Raw genomic sequence first — 16,417 nt, 5'->3', positions numbered from 1 at the left:
ACGGAATGAGGAATGGATGTAGCATGGAATGAGGCATGGATGTGGCACGGATGAACACTGATGTGGCATGGATGAGCACTTATGTTGCATGGATGAGGCACAGATGGGCATTTTTGGGGCCAGGATGAGGCATGAATGAGGCATATATAGGCATAACTGAGGCACAGATGGGGCATGAATGAGGCACGAATGCGGCATATATGGACATGAATGAGGCATGAATGAGTCACATATGAGGCATGGATAAGGCACATATGAGGCATGGATAAGGCACATACGAGGCACGAATATGGCACATACGAGGCATGAATAAGGCACATATGGGCATGAATGAAGCACATATGGGCATGAATGAGACACATATGGGCATGAATGAGGCAGGGGTGAGCACTGCACTGCAGTCTCCCTCCTCTCCTCGCCCGCTGTACCGACAGATGTGTACAGCATGCGAGGAGAGAGCTGAACTGGACACGTGCCAGTTTGTTGACAAGAGATTTCTCCATGGTAAAGGGCCGCTGTCATTGGCCCTTTACCGTAATCTGTGATGGGCCAGTTCCCGTGAAACTGGCAAGCAGACACTTCTGTGTGCGTGCCCCAGGGGGCACGCGGAAAGCGAGAGTCTGAGAAGATGTAATTAGCCACGCTGTAGCCGTCATTCAGCTATGGCCAGGTCGGCAAGTGGTTAAGGAGCCCAATTGGTTCTCCCAGTTTTTATCTTTAACTACAGATCAAATAAGTTAGGGCTTTTGCTATGCACATGAGAAAAAAGGGCGTGATTAAATAATTAAATAAAGACAGCTGGGCAGGGCTGACACCACAAAGCACAAACAATTTTGTGTGTTGTCAGAATTTAAGGGTTAAGTGTATTTCTGGTACACTCAACACATATTTTTCTTTACTTAAAAGGTCTTTAAAGGGATAAAACATGGGAAAATGTGAATGTTTTGCAGAGATGTACTGCTTTTTTGTCCTGACATACGCTTTATTCATCGGTTTTTCCTTGCTGAAAAACTAGAGCTGGAAAGATCTCCTGTGATTGCCTTTCTCCAAAAGTGAACTTTTCAGCTTCATGGATGCACATCTGTTTAATTATTCATGGCATATTCTGCAGCACTAGGTTTATGTAGCCCCTTGCCCATCAGATTGTCCATCCCCATCTGACTGCCCCTCTAATTTTTTTTTTTTTCTTTGGTCGGCCTTATAAATTCCATGTAGTTCCACTGTGATCATCTACCAAAATCTAACAATATGAAGTTTCTTTGGTCATCTCCTCCCCTCTGTTTTATTTGCCTCAGATTCTTAGAGCAATACATTATTATCCGTTAAGGTAAAATAGTGGGAGCAGAAATCACTGGCTGAAGGATTACAGTTCTAGATCGTCAAAGAAGTACTGAAAAAGGTGAGTATATCTTTACACAAATGCTGTCCTGATTTCCCTTTATACATAGCTTAAATATTTGATTTGATTAAAGCATTCATTTTAAAGAAAAGTAACGCATGGCAAAAAACAATCTTTACTTTGTCCCTAAAGCTGGCCATAGATAAGATTTTTTTTTTCTGTTCAGCCAGTAGGCTTTGAGGAATCCTTCCCACTGAGACAATAGGGTTGGGGTTGATTTACTAAGTAGGCTTTGCGGAATCCTTCCCGCTGAGACAATGAGGTTTGGGTTGATTTACTAAAACTGGAGAGTGCTTCTAACTTCAGCTTGTTCAATTAAGCTGACAAAAAAATAAAATCTGGAAACTGATTGGTTTCTAGTCAGAGGTGCACCAGATTTGGTACTCTCTAGTTTAAATAAACTAACCCCATTGTGTTCTGAAAGCGGAGACTTTCTGATCAAGAAATTTTTTACAACCGTTGATAGACTTTTGTTGAGCGTAAAGGGCCATGCATGGATCAAAATTCTGCTGGTCCCTACTGAGCCGCCCAAATTTTGATCCATCTATGGATTACCTTTAACCCTCCAGTCTACTGATAAACATATAAGTTGCAAAAAGCTGTGACTCACCTTCCTGGAGACTTTGCAACTCTAAATTGTTGCTTCTGTAGAAAGTTCTGCAGCACAATGGTATTAGATGTTGTGAAGAAAGTTCTGAGAAAGCTTTCTGGAGCCCATCTTCTATAAGAGTGCGCACATGGTGCCAGTCTAACACAGTTTTCTGAGGTGAAGAAGCAGAGACTGACAGGACAAGGGAGGCACATCTCTTACAGCTGGATATGGAGCCTTCAAGCATTGCATGATAGCCCGGTCTCTGTATGGATGATGAGAAATGACTCTGATCAACAGGATCACTTGAAGTAGCCAAAACGTGCCATTCTACCACAGCCCCACGTGGAAGCCTCGGAACTACAACCACGGTGATCATAGGAGTAAAATCCTGTAAGCAAAACACAAAAACCTTTATATGCAACTGTAAACACCCAAACAAAATGTATTGCTAAATAACAAAAACATTGTCAACCAATGTCAGTAACATGTTTATAAAGCCACCCTGCTTCATTCGTGTCCTTTACTTTGTTGCTCTAGACCCCAGGCCAAAACACTGTCACATGGAGGGGCAGTGTGATGCCATCCACTTAGGTAAGTTCAGGAGCTTACTAAGAGTGGACCCCTGTAAAGTGGAGGTGCCCAGGTAAGGTATATTGGTGAGTATAACCAGTTGTGGGGGAGTGTGCTAAGCTGCACAGGCAGGTGTTAGCGTACTTTGTTTAAAATTTAGGGTAATATGGGAAACTTTGTTGCCGACAAATTTAAATATGGGTTTCCTGGCATCTATGTTGACCCTTTAGCATCAATATTTTTGGGTCCTGGAGCTGGAATGAGACAGATCAGGAAGTCAGAGAAGAGAAAGCCCATTCTTTGCACTTGTGAATGTACTGAAGTGCTGATGCCAGTGGATCAGCATAACATCCAGGCAGTCAGCATTTGCAGCATGAGGTCACCAATCGGTCTACGTGTTCTTCTCAGGAAACGTTTCCTTTAGCTTGTTGAGGATACTGGATGTGCTAGACACACCCGAAAAAACTTCATTAAAGTGTCATTAAAACCAAACTATGAAATAATCTCATTACTGCTATACATGCTATATAACAGAGTGTGCATACTCCCAAAGCCACTCAAGCATTAATTTTGTATAAAGTGAAATATACCTAGTTGATCCTGGCTTCAGCTGTCCCTCCCATCTTCTCTGTGTCCCCACTGTAGACTGAGACCATGCACACCAGCTATAGTTATCAACTGAGTAGGCTCCAGTTACAGTTCCCTTGTAAGCTGTTGATTTCCTGCTTTTTATTATATGTGCAGCCCATGTGACTATAGAGTCACACATATGGCAATATATACAGTGGTCATTTACATTCACTCCCCTTCTCCTCCATGTCCTCCTATTGCAAAACACTATGGGGGTGGCACATAGTATGCTGATTGATTACATTCAGTAAGAAACTCACAAAAGCTTAGTTTTAATATAAATATATCAAATGTATTTGCTAAAACAAAACAAAGTTAAAAAAAAAGAGCCTTGGATGCAAATGCCGTCTGAACACAATTAAAGCTAATGTCAACCATCTTTGTTTATGCCTGTACCATATTAATGAACAAAAGTACACATTTGATGTTCAATACAATTTACTGAGAGCTGTAAAACAGTTTTCGATACTCATGTATTAATTTGAATTGCTCCGTTGAAACTTTTGTGCCTGGTACAGCACCAATCAGGGCTGTGCAGACACAAACTCATACTACAGAGGTGCTCTGCTGATGTAGAGAGCATACATCAACACAGTAATAGAAGTACTCCCAATGATCTGGATGCCAAAACAAGGAAAGATCATATGGCCACACAGTACTGCAGGAATAAGGTACCAAGAGGATTTAAAAAAACAAAATACAGTGGTATGATATATTTGATACATATGAATGAATTATGTCAATTAAAAAAGTTGTAAAGGTTTTTTTTTTTTTTTTAAATAACAAATATGTTGGCCCCTGATACTCGTCTTCTGGGATCCCCCAGCAGCGCTCCTGGCTCTTCCTATTCTCGATTGCCCCCTCGGAGAGCTGCTTTCCAAGGGAGCACTCATGCATCCGAGTCCTGCTGCTGCCTCCATCGATAAAGACAGCAGGACTCGGCCCCATCCCCCGTGTCACTGGATTTGTTTATCCAATAAGGGCCAGAGACAGAGCTGCTGTGCTCATCCCTGACGCTGAATCGACCATGTTCAGGTGAGTAAAAGGGGGGCTCTGGAGGCACTACAGTAGGTTTTTCACCTTAATGCATTAAGGTGAAAAATCTCAAGGGTTTACAACCCCTTTAAGGCCCCTTTCACACGACAAGCCCGCTCTGTTTTTCAGGCGGATCCAAGCAGGCCACTCATTGACTCCTATGGGCAGGCGGGTGTAAGCAGAGATGTGTCCGCTGACACCCGCCTGCCTTCCAAGCAAGACAGACGTATGGCGATATGTTCAGCCATCCATCTGGTGGATCGCATTGGATCTGATGAAAACGGACATGCTATCCGTTTTCGTCCAATTGCCCTATAGGAATAAGCGTAGCTCTGACAGGTCCCTCCCCGCTCAGTGAGCAGAGATGGATCTGTCATCCATCGGCTCAACGGAGATCAACGGAGCGATCTCTTGCTGAGCTGGCGCACTCTGCTGAGCAGATCCATCCCCGTGTAAAAGGGGCCTAACACTTTTCTGTTTAGTATCATCTTACAGTTCACAGAATGGTGAAAACATCCAGCCTTTCTGGCCTACTGCAGTACACCTCTCTCCCATATGTCGGTAAATTATGCTTCTCAAAATGAAAGGCAGGAGTTGGTTTGTAAAGAAATTTATCTCCAGCTGCTGTTGCGGTAAAAAAAGGGCGTCTAATACAGTGTATCTACTCCATTTCATTACATGTAAAAAAAAAAAAAAAATGCAGCGCTGAATGGGTATGTGTGTGTGAACCCAATGTAAACACACTATGTTGTATAACAATGGGTGAGTAAACACTAGTAAATATAAAAGGATATATCAAATATGAGCACAATGTGATGTGTATCAATAATAGTGAATAAATGCTAGTAAATAAATATACAAATAAATAACACAAATTAATGTGCCCAATATAGATACATGTGAGTTAGACGTCAACACAATAAATGCATATAATAATAAAGTGCATAAGTGCCTAAACAAATGCTGTTGGCCACAAGGAAATGGGCAACAAAAACAGTGAAATCATAAACACAAGTCCACCAGTCAACTCACAACACACTATGCAAATGTGACAGAATAAGAAAAAACAGTCTGTGTACTGGAAACGATAATAGATAATCGTCTGGAGAAGAAACACCCAGGACTGCGCATCCGTCACCCAAAGGAAGGGTAGGTACTCTTACCAGAAGATGTGGACCCACTCGCCAGCGGCAGTGAGTCAATTAGTCATGGAATGGGAACTGGATCTCGAACCACGATCTCCAGAAGTCCCACTTGCACCCACAGATCTCATCTGTCAGATTGTTGGAAGTAGAATCATATAAAAAAAAAAAGCTTCCACATGCCGTAGGTCAAAAATGTATGGGTTTATTTAAAAAATAGTACTGACACTGTGATGATGTGTACAAGTGAGATCAACCCATCTGAGGAAGGCAACAGCCACACAGTCTTGGGATACTAATGTCTCATTTGGCCTTTACTTTACCAAACTCAAACTTTGTAAGTTCCTGAGTAGGGGTTGTGTGTCTAATGTTTTCTAACATGCCTGTTTAACCACAAAAAAAGGAGAAATAATGCAAAACATGCATGTTATACACCAAGATGTTGGTTTGTTTTAAGACCTTAACCACTTAACAACCGCCCATTGCCGATTAACGGCTTCAGGGCGGTTGTTTAACTCTGAGAGGCCGTTAATTAACGGCCTCCCAGAATTCTGCTCTCGCGCGCCCCCTGGGGCGCGCACTCGAGAGCATCCGTGACCGCCGGGTCCACAGGACCCGGCGCATCACGAATCACGGTAAATGGCCGCTCAGCGCGGCCGTTTACCACGTGATCGCTCCGTCAAATGACGGAGTGATCACTTGTAAACAAACCGGCGTCATGTTATGACGCCGGTTCCTCCCTCCCCCTCTCTGTACCGATCGGTACAGCGGAGGGGGAAGAGATCGGTGTCAGCAGCGATGTGGGCTGCATCTGCAGTCCCCACATCGCTGCGCACCGAAAATTAACCCCTCAATTCCCTGCCAACACTCTGCAATACCCTGCCATTACTCTGCATTACTCTGCAATACCCTGCCATTACTCTGCATTACTCTGCAATACCCCCATTACTCTGCATTACTCTGCAATACCCCCATTACTCTGCAATACCCCCATTACTCTGCATTACCCTGCAACACTCTGCATTACCCTGCAACACTCTGCATTACCCTGCAGCACTCTGCATTACCCTGCAACACTCTGCATTGCCCTGCAACACTCTGCATTGCCCTGCAACACTCTGCATTGCCCTGCAACACTCTGCATTGCCCTGCAACGCTCCGCAATACCCTGCAACGCTCCGCAACACCTTGCAACTCTCCGCAACACCTTGCAACACTCCGCAACACTCCGCAACACTCCGCAATACCCTGCAACACTCTGCAATACCCTGCAACACTCCGCAACACCTTGCAACACTCCGCAATACCTTGCAACACTCCGCAATACCCTGCAACACTCCGCAACACCTTGCAACACTCTGCAATACCCTGCAACACTCTGCAATACCTTGCAATACCCTGCAACACCTTGCAATACCCTGCAACACTCTGCAATACCCTGCAACGCCCTGCAACACTCCGCAACGCCCTGCAACACTCCGCAACGCCCTGCAACACTCCGCAACGCCCTGCAACACTCCGCAATGCCCTGCAACACTCCGCAACGCCCTGCAACACTCTGCAATGCCCTGCAACACTCCGCAACACCTTGCAACACTCTGCAATACCCTGCAACACTCTGCAATACTCTGCAACGCTTTGCAATACCCTGCAACACTCTGCAATACCCTGCAACACTCTGCAATACCCTGCAACACCCGCCAATACCCTGCAACACTCTGCAATGCTCTGCAACACCCGCCAATACCCTGCAACACTCTGCAATGCTCTGCAACACCCGCCAATACCCTGCAATGCAATACTCTGCAACGCCATACTCTGAGATACCCAGCCATAGTCGGTGATACCCTGCAATACCCAGCCATAGACATCCCCCCCCTCCCGCCGCCCTCCGGTGCTTCTATCGAATCGCTAATACGATCAAAGACAGAATCTTTTTTTTTTTTTTTTTTTTCAGGCTTCCCAGCTTAGAGGTGAGATGTGGGGTCTCATTGACCCCACATCTCACTGTAAAGAGGACCTGTCATGCCATATTCCTATTACAAGGGATGTTTACATTCCTTGTAATAGGAATAAAAGTGATCAAAAAAATTATTTTTGGGGGAAAAATGTCAAACTAAAATAAATAAAGTAAAATGAACAATAAAAAAAATGTTTTTTTTTTTAAAGCGCCCCTGTCCCCATGTGCTCGCATGCAGAAGCGAACGCATACGTAAGTCCCGCCCACATATGAAAACGGTGTTCAAACCACACATGTGAGGTATCGCTGCGAACGTTAGAGCGAGAGCAATAATTCTAGCCCTAGACCTCCTCTGTAACTCAAAACATATAACCAGTAAAAAAAAAATTAAATTGTCGCCTATGGGGATTTTTAAGTAGCGACGTTTGGCGCCATTCCACGAGCGTGTGCAATTTTGAAGAGTCACATATTAGGTATCTATTTACTCAGCGTAACTTCATCTTTCACATTATGGAAAAATTGGGCTAACTTTACTGTTTTTTTATTTTTTTTTTAAGCCCAAAACTGTTTTTTTTTTAAAAAAAAAGCATTCGAAAAATTACTGCGCAAATACCGTGCGAGATAAAAAGTTGCAAAGAACACCATTGTATTCTCCAGGGTGTTTGCTAAAAAAACATATATAATGTTTTGGAGTTCTATGTAATTTTCTAGCAAATAAATGATGATTTTTACATGTAGGAGAGAAATGTCAGAATTGTCCTGGGTGCTCCAGAACACCTGATGGCGCTCCCTGCATGTTGGGCCTCTGTATGTGGCCACACTGTGTAAAAGTCTCACACATGTGGTATCGCCATACTCGGGAGTAATAGCAGAATGTGTTTTGGGGTGTAATTTGTGGTATGCATATGCTGTGTGTGAGAAATAACCTGATAATATGACAATTTTGTGAAAAAAAAAAAAAAGTAAAAAAAATCTTGATATTGCAAAGAATTGTGGGAAAAAATGACAACTTCAAAAAACTCATCATGCCTCTTACTAAATACCTTGGAATGTCTTCTTTCCAAAAAGGGGTAATTTGGGGGGTATTTGTACTTTTTTGGCATGTTAGGGTCTCAAGAATTGAAATAGGCCGTCAGTACTTCAGGTGTGATCAATTTTCAGATATTGGCACCATAGCTTGTGGACTCTATAACTTTCACAAAGACCAAATAATATCCACCAATTTGTACTTATTTTTACCAAAGATATGTAGTAGTATAAATTTTGGCCAAAATTTATGAAGAAAAAATTACTAATCTGCTAAATTTTCTAACAGAAACAAAGAAAAATTCATTTTTTTACAGAATTTTCGGTATTTTTTCCTTTATAGCACAAAAAATAAAAAACCCAGCGGTGATTAAATACCACCAAAAGAAAGCTCTATTTGTGTGAAAAAAAGGACAAAAATTTCATATAGGTCCAGTGTTGCATGACTGAGTAATTGTCATTCAAAATGCGAGAGCACCGAAAGCTGAAAATTGGTCTGGTTATTAAGGGTGTTTAAGTGCCCAGTGGTCAAGTGGTTAAAATGCACATGTGAATGTGCTTTGAGTAAAATGTTGTTTACTAAATAATGTGTGGTTTATTATTTCAATGCTCAATACCAGTGTATTTAAGTTGTTGTAGTTACAGTGATAATGTTCACTTAAATGTGACCAACTCCAGCAAATTGTATGCCTCCAAAAGTAAAGGAGCTGAAAAGGCATAATGTTTTTGAACTTCATGCATTAGATCGACTAATAACCAACACATTGTGTCTGTGTGTGTAGGAGACCCACAGCACACCATAATAGCTGAAGATCTGGTCACCTCATGTAGCAAATAAGGAACGTTTGCACTATTGTAGCAAGTGTCCAAAATAAAGTCCATTTGGGAAAATATTAGACAGATAAGAAACACAGACAACAGTGTTCAAATGAAATATGAGTTTAGGATCAACGAAAAAAATCATTTCTGATCAGCTACAATTTGCTGCCAAAACACTGCCCCTCTACCCACAAAATAGTCCAGGTATTTTTGCCGTAGATCTCTGTCATTTTGGGAGGGGAATTCAGCACGGGCATTTTCGAGAGCCATCATCACGCCCACAGACGGCCGAGCTGCAGCCTTTTCAGCTGGGCCTGCCACTGCAGGGTCCGCGTCAGTTGGCACTGAGAAAAGGTAGCTGCTAGCATTCCTCCTTAAAAAAGAATGGAGTGTACAACAGCACAGTACCACATGGTTTATTTTGTACAGTGCCAGGTTAATTGGTGTTAAAAACAGCATGAAACCGACTGGAGAGGATGCCAAAGGCATTTTAGACCACCTTTCTGCTATGAGAGAGGCCGTAATTAAATATTCTCTGCTCTGGGGTGAGGTTCCTCAAAGGAAACAGCTTCATAAGATGTTCCCCCAAAACAAAGGCCTCATCTGCAACAAAAACAAAATTGAGGCCCTCAACATTCTCCTCAGCAAGTGGCAAGTTTAAGATGCCATTCTGGAGCCGCTTGTATAACTCTGTCTGAATAATGATTCTTTCATCAGAGTTGCGGCCATTCTTCCCAACATCAACATACAAAAACTCGTATGTGACAGACACTACAGCTAGCAGGACTATGCTGCAAAAGCCCTTATAATTGAAATAATATGAGCCAGAGTTGGGTGGTGGGACACCTTGGACATGTTTTCCATCAATAGCACCACCATAGTTGGGAATATCCCACTGATGATGGAACTGGGCTGCAATGCCCTGCCATTGCTGTGAGTTGGAAGGAAACTGTGGATTAAAAAAAGAAAAAAACAAACTACTTCTGCACATAACATTGACACAAACATGCTTGGCCAACATAAGGATAAAACTTAAATGAGTATTTAAAGACCAAAGTGTAAGGTCAACTTATCTGATTCCTCATCCCCTCTGGTGGCCCATTATAAAAATTTTACCGTGGGGGGTAATGGGTAGATGTTTTGGACAGGTAACCCTCTCCACTTCAATTAAAGAAGTTTGCAGAAATAGTGTGTGATACTTTGGCCAGCCCCTCCTTACTTACAGTATTGGCAGACCAGTGGACAGGTAAGAAGTGTCATAATCTAAAAATAGGGATACACACTGTCCAAATTGCAGCACATTTGGACATTCTGAAATATACTATCAATATAATAATAGGAGACAAAAACTTTCTACGTTACAATTTGAAGGTAATCAGGCAGGCCCTTCCACCACATGGTTTGGTGCATTAAACCAGAAATATGAACACAAAAAAGGGATAGTTTGTATGGGCTTTGCAAAGTCAGCAGATAGAGTATTTGTATCTGTTGACTTAGCATTTTGGGGGATGGGGGGAAATGGAGAGGGTTCAAAATTAGTTGTGACACAAAAAAGGCCTCTTGCACTCTGCCTGAATTTAAGGACAACAAGAACATTTGAACACATTTTAGGGGTTTTTTAGGGCAAGCCCAAAAATGTAGCTGACAAAAAACATTGTTAAGTTACTAGGCTAGGTGTGTATGGGCCCAGGATAGCATTCTGGGGAGGTTAGTGAAGAAAAATATGCATGTAGGCAAAAAAGGAACAAGAAAAGCTTACAGCATGCATGAGGACAAAGGAGGACATTCATAGCATATTCCAATATTGATAATTATGGAATCAACAAACAGAAAACATTAGCAAACATTAATACATAGAATGTGATCTTAACCGGTTCCCGACCGCGTGCACGCCGATGTACGTCAGCAAAATGGCACGGGCAGGCATATTGGCGTACAGGTACGTCCAATCTTTAATGCTGCCCTGCCATCGCGAGCGCGCCGGCGCGCTCGCGTGCTGGTCGGAACCCCCCCGAGTCGGGTCCCGGGTCCTGCGGACTCGATCGCCACGGGCATACCCGCGATCGTCTCACGGGGCGGCTGAACGGAGAAATGCAGTTGTAAACAGCATTTCCCCATTCTGCCTAGCAACTAGTGACGCTGATCTCTGCTCCATATGATTGGAGCAGAGATCAGTGTTCACTAAATGAAAGCCCAGCCCCCCACAGTTAGTAACACACCCTTAGGAACACTTAACCCCTACACTGCCACCCACTGGTTAACCCCTTCACTGCCAGTGTCATTTACACAGGAATCGCTGCATTTATATAGCAGTGATTGCTGTATAAATGACAATGGTCCCAAAAATGTGTCAAAAATGTCAGATGTAGCCGCCATAATGTCGCAGTCCAGATAAAAATCGCTGATCGCTGCCATTACTAGTAAAAAAAAAAAATTATTAATAAAAATGCCATAAAACTATCCCCTATTTTGTAAACGCTATAACTTTTGCGCAAACCATTCAATAATCGCTTATTGCAAATCTTTTACCAAAAATATGTAGAAGAATACGTATCGGCCTAAACTGAGGGAAAAACATTTTTTTTATATATTTTTGGTGGATATTTATTATAATAAATGTAAAAAATAATGCGTTTTTTTCAAAATTATGTAAGCGATTATGGAATAAACTACTGTTTTTACTCATACTCACCTGGAGACCTTTTTCCTTTGTTCTGCTCTCCCTACAGGACAATGCTGATAATGCAGGGATCTTTCTACAGTGGTCTTTGTAGCACTGACAGTACTAGATTTCGATTTATACCCGACAGTGGGTATGGAGTAGGGGAGCAGCGAGTGCAACCCCTTAAATGAATGTACAAATACAACAGGATGTAAAAAACATGCAGCCGACACCTGACCTTTCAAGGTGCTATGGGCTAATCGCTGTTCTACAGAACTGTATACACAGTAGAACTGTCAGAAGAGGGCTATAGGAGACAAAGAGATATCTTATCCCAGGAGGTCACCAACCCAAAACTAGGAAGGAAAGAGGATGCAAAGGCGTTCAATGGTGGCCTGCCGGTATTTATATATAATCAAAAAGGTACACCAAGTATCATATAAAACATATTATAAGCTTTAATATACAACGTTAAGTGAGAATAAAAACGTGCAGTTCTTGGTACATCAATAAACCCATCTCATTTGGGAAATTACTGCTTTGATTCAATAATGCGTTGCATGGCTCAACACTGCTTCCTTATGTTCACTTATGACAGTTATCCAATAAAAGATCTTAATTAAAAACAGATGAATTGTAAATTGTAAAGTTCTGGAGTGGAATAATTCAAAAACTGCAAATTATTTCAAAGGTAGATACCATTAGTACCAGCACTTGCATGTATCTTCATAAAGGAGGACCAACAACAAAAATTGAACCTGCAGAACCTGATTCTGCAGTTTTGTCTTCTCCTGATGTAGGAAGACTTTGGTTTTAAAATGTATGCGGAAGGCAGCCCAAGTACTCCAAGTGATGTGAGGGAATGAAAGATGATGGCTCAAAGCTCAGTACCCATCCAAAGTCTTATAAGATTCGCATTGTTATTGACAGACTGGAGTCCAGAGCCAGAGAGGACAGTGCACACTGGAATACTTCTGAGATGAAGACGACCCAGAACCAACACCAACCAGGACCTTAGTGAGCATGCTTTGTGGTCACCCTTTGGGGCCAAGGCTAGGCTTAATTAGAGGGCCATGAACTGATAGTAATTGTCCCCCACAAAGCAAAGAAATTGGTGAAGTGGAAAGATGAAAATGTGTAAATATTGTACATGTCCGTTATGTTAATTAATACAAAAAAAAACCTTCAAGAAAAAAGGGAAGTGATGACTGAATAGATTCCATCGGAAACTTTTAATAGTTAACAAAGGTATAAAGAGCCTTTAAGTTTGAGTGTTACTAAACTCACAAAAGTAAAATTAGTCTGTATATGCAATAAAGCATGCTTGTTATACTCACTGTGGAACCTAAGGGCTTAATCATCTGCATTGTGTAAAAAATAGGATTGTTATAACAGCTTGCCTGTAAAATCCTTTTCTTGGAGTACATCACGGGACACAGAGCCATAGTAATAACTGTATGGGTTAAATGGTACCTTCAGGTGATGGATGCTGACACACCCTAAACAGGAAGTTCAATTCTCCATATAACCCCTCCACTTACCGGGAGTACCTCAGTTTTGAAGCAAAGCAATAAACGTGTAACCAGAAAGAGGGGAGGGACCTCTGTGTCCTCTGATATATTCCAAGAAAAGGATTTTACAGGTAAGCTGTTATAAAAATCCTATTTTTTTTATCGTACATCACGGGACACAGGAGCCACAGTAATAACTGTATGGGATGCCCCAGAGCAATGCCACCTGAGGGGAGGAGACACAACAAAACTAAGGTGCAATCAGACCTGAGGACCTATACTGTTGCCTGCAGCACACTGCACCCAAAGGCATTATCCTCATACCTTCTTACATCCACCTGATAGAATCTGTTAAATGTATGGACTGAAGACCAGGTTGCGGCCTTGCAGATTTGAGCCATGGAGGTTTGGTGATGCACTGCCCACAAAGCACTAACAGCTCTGGTGGAATGCGCTTTGACTTAAAAGGTGCAACCTTCTTCTTCAAGCCATAAGCTTGAATAATTACCTGACAAATCCATTCAGCAATAATGGATTTTGATGCTGCCTGTCCTTTCCTAGGACCTTCATGCAACATGAACAAAATATCTGTTTTTCTAATCTAAGCAGTCGCCTTCAAACAGATCTTAACTTCTCTCACTACATCCAAAGAGTGTAGTGACTTCCTTAGAACAGGGTTCTGGAAAAATGAAGGTAAAACAATATCCTGGTTTAGGTAAAAACCTGAAACCACCTTTTTTTTTTTTATAAAGCTAAGATGAGGATGCAATACTACTGCATCCTTGTGAATGATTAACCACTTGCAGACCGGACCATTTTGCTGGTCAAAGACCAGACCACTTTTTGCGATTCGGCACTGCGTCGCTTTAACTGACAATTGCGCGTTCGTGCGACGTGGCTCCCAAACAAAATTGACGTCCTTTTTTCCCCACAAATAGAGCTTTCTTTTGGTGGTATTTGATCACCTCTGCGATTTTTATTTTTTGCGCTATAAACAAAAATAGAGCGACAATTTTGAAAAAAACGCATTATTTTTAACTTTTTGTTATAATAAATATCCCCCAAAAATATATAAAAGAACATTTTTTTCCCTCAGTTTAGGCCGATACGTATTCTTCTACATATTTTTGGTAAAAAAAATCGCAATAAGCGATTATTGATTGGTTTGCGCAAAAGTTATAGCGTTTACAAAATAGGGATAGTTTTATAGCATTTTTATTAATAATTTTTTATTATTTATTTTTTTACTAGTAATGGCGGCGATCTGCGATTTTTATTGTGACTGCGACATTGTGGGGGACCCATCGGACATTTTTGGGACCATTGTCATTTATACAGTAATCACTGCTATATAAATGCAGTGATTCCTGTGTAAATGACACTGGCAGTGAAAGGGTTAACCAGTGGGTGGCAGTGTAGGGGTTAAGTGTTCCTAGGGGTGTGTTACTAACTGTGGGGGGGTTGGGCTTTCATTTAGTGTACACTGATCTCTGCTCCAATCACATGGAGCAGAGATCAGCGTCACTAGTTGCTAGGCAGAATGGAGAAATGTTGTTTATACAGCATTTCCTCCATTCGGCCGCTCCGTGAGACGATCGCGGGGATGCCCGCGGCGATCGAGTCCGCGGGTCCCGCGAACGGACTCACGGGGGTCCTGACCAGCGCTCCCGATGGCAGGGCGGCATCGAATATTGGACGTACCTGTACGCCAATATGCCTGCCCGTGCCATTCTGTCAACGTACATCGTCGTGCGCTGGTCGGGAAGTGGTTAAATATTACTCTTTATGAGAAGGAGCCGCCAACTTGATACCCTTCTTGCAGAAGAAATGGTCCACTAGGAAAAACTAGTTTCATTGTCAAAAAGGACCAAAGGAATATGTCGTATTGGCTCAAAAGGCTGTTTCTGTAATGCCAACAGAACTAAATTCAAGCCCCAAGGGTTCAGGGGTGCTCTAACTGGTGGATTAAGCTGTGTTACCCCCTGTATAAAGCTTTGAATCAAAAAAATGCAAAGTGAACGGAGGAACACTGGTCCCTGCTATAGCAGGTTTGAACGTGGTGGTAGGGTCCATGGGGCCCCTACCACCATCTTTACTATTTCTGCATACTATTCAGCAGAATAGGAGGGAATGCATAAATCAGTAAGAACTGATCCCATGGGGTCACCAATGCATCTGTTCTGCATGCCAGTGGATCACTTGTTCTTGACACAAAGTTGTCCACTTTGTTGTTGAACCTGGATGCAAACAGACCTACATCCGGCATCTCCCATCTTGGCATATAGCCAGGAAGACGTTGAGGTGAAGGAACCATTCCCTCGGGAACAACTGCTGGCGGCTTAAATAGTCTGCCTGACAGTTTTCTACCCCTGGAATGAAGATTGCTGATAGGCACGGCACAGGTTAGGATATGGTTTACCTCTGCCTGGGCTGCCTGACTTCTGGTGCTCCCTTGGTGATTGATATAAGCCACTTCTGTGGCATTGTCAGATTGAATCCTGACAGGAGAATTCTGTAACCTGAATGTCCAGGCCCTTGGGGTTAGACAATGATGGGCAAGGTCCTTTCAGTTCTGGGCAATTTCCCTTGGACAGACGCTTCTTTCAGGACTGCCCGGTATTTTCAGATATCCTCCACCAACTGAGGCTCAGGCACATTTTTGTCGACAAACGCCTTGGAAAATCTAGAGCTTTAATCTTCTTGTTCCAGGCCGATAGGATACTGTCTTGCAGCAGTCTTGAATGAAACTGACCATAGGGAACTGCTTTGAATGAAGCCACCATCTTCCCCAACAACCTCATACAAAGGCGAATAGAAGGACCCTTCTTTGCCCTGACCCCCTGTACCAGCTCCTTTATGGTGCTGACCTTTGCCTGGGGTTAAGACACCTGTATCCATGACCAGACCCAAGTCCCCTAATCCGCTGTAAAGAAGATTTCTCTAGATTGATGACCCAACCTAGGCATTTTGGGTAATTGACTGTGGTGACAACTTTTTGGTCCAAGCAAACTACCGACAAGCCTATTAAGAGCAGGTCATCCAGGTATGCTATTATCGCTATACCTTGAGTA

General features: G+C 42.6%; 1 protein-coding gene across 4 annotated transcripts in view; it reads right to left on the bottom strand.

The window, feature by feature from the left end:
• The window catches only part of DPH6 (diphthamine biosynthesis 6), a 186,876-nt gene that overhangs the window by 13,826 nt on the left and 156,633 nt on the right, over window positions 1–16,417 (bottom strand). For all 4 annotated transcript variants that reach the window (XM_077464771.1, XM_077464773.1, XM_077464772.1 and 1 more), the window contains one exon: window positions 2,010–2,379. In XM_077464771.1, coding sequence (XP_077320897.1) covers window positions 2,010–2,379 — 370 coding nt within the window. The remainder of the gene's footprint in view (window positions 1–2,009; window positions 2,380–16,417) is intronic.

This window comes from Lithobates pipiens, unplaced genomic scaffold (assembly GCF_037356315.1).
Source record: "Lithobates pipiens isolate NorthernLeopardFrog02 unplaced genomic scaffold, aLitPip1_a1.2 Scaffold_30, whole genome shotgun sequence".
NCBI lineage: Eukaryota > Metazoa > Chordata > Amphibia > Anura > Ranidae > Lithobates > Lithobates pipiens.
The sequence above is the reverse complement of the archived record's forward strand: the minus strand, read 5'-3'. Positions and strand labels throughout refer to the sequence as shown.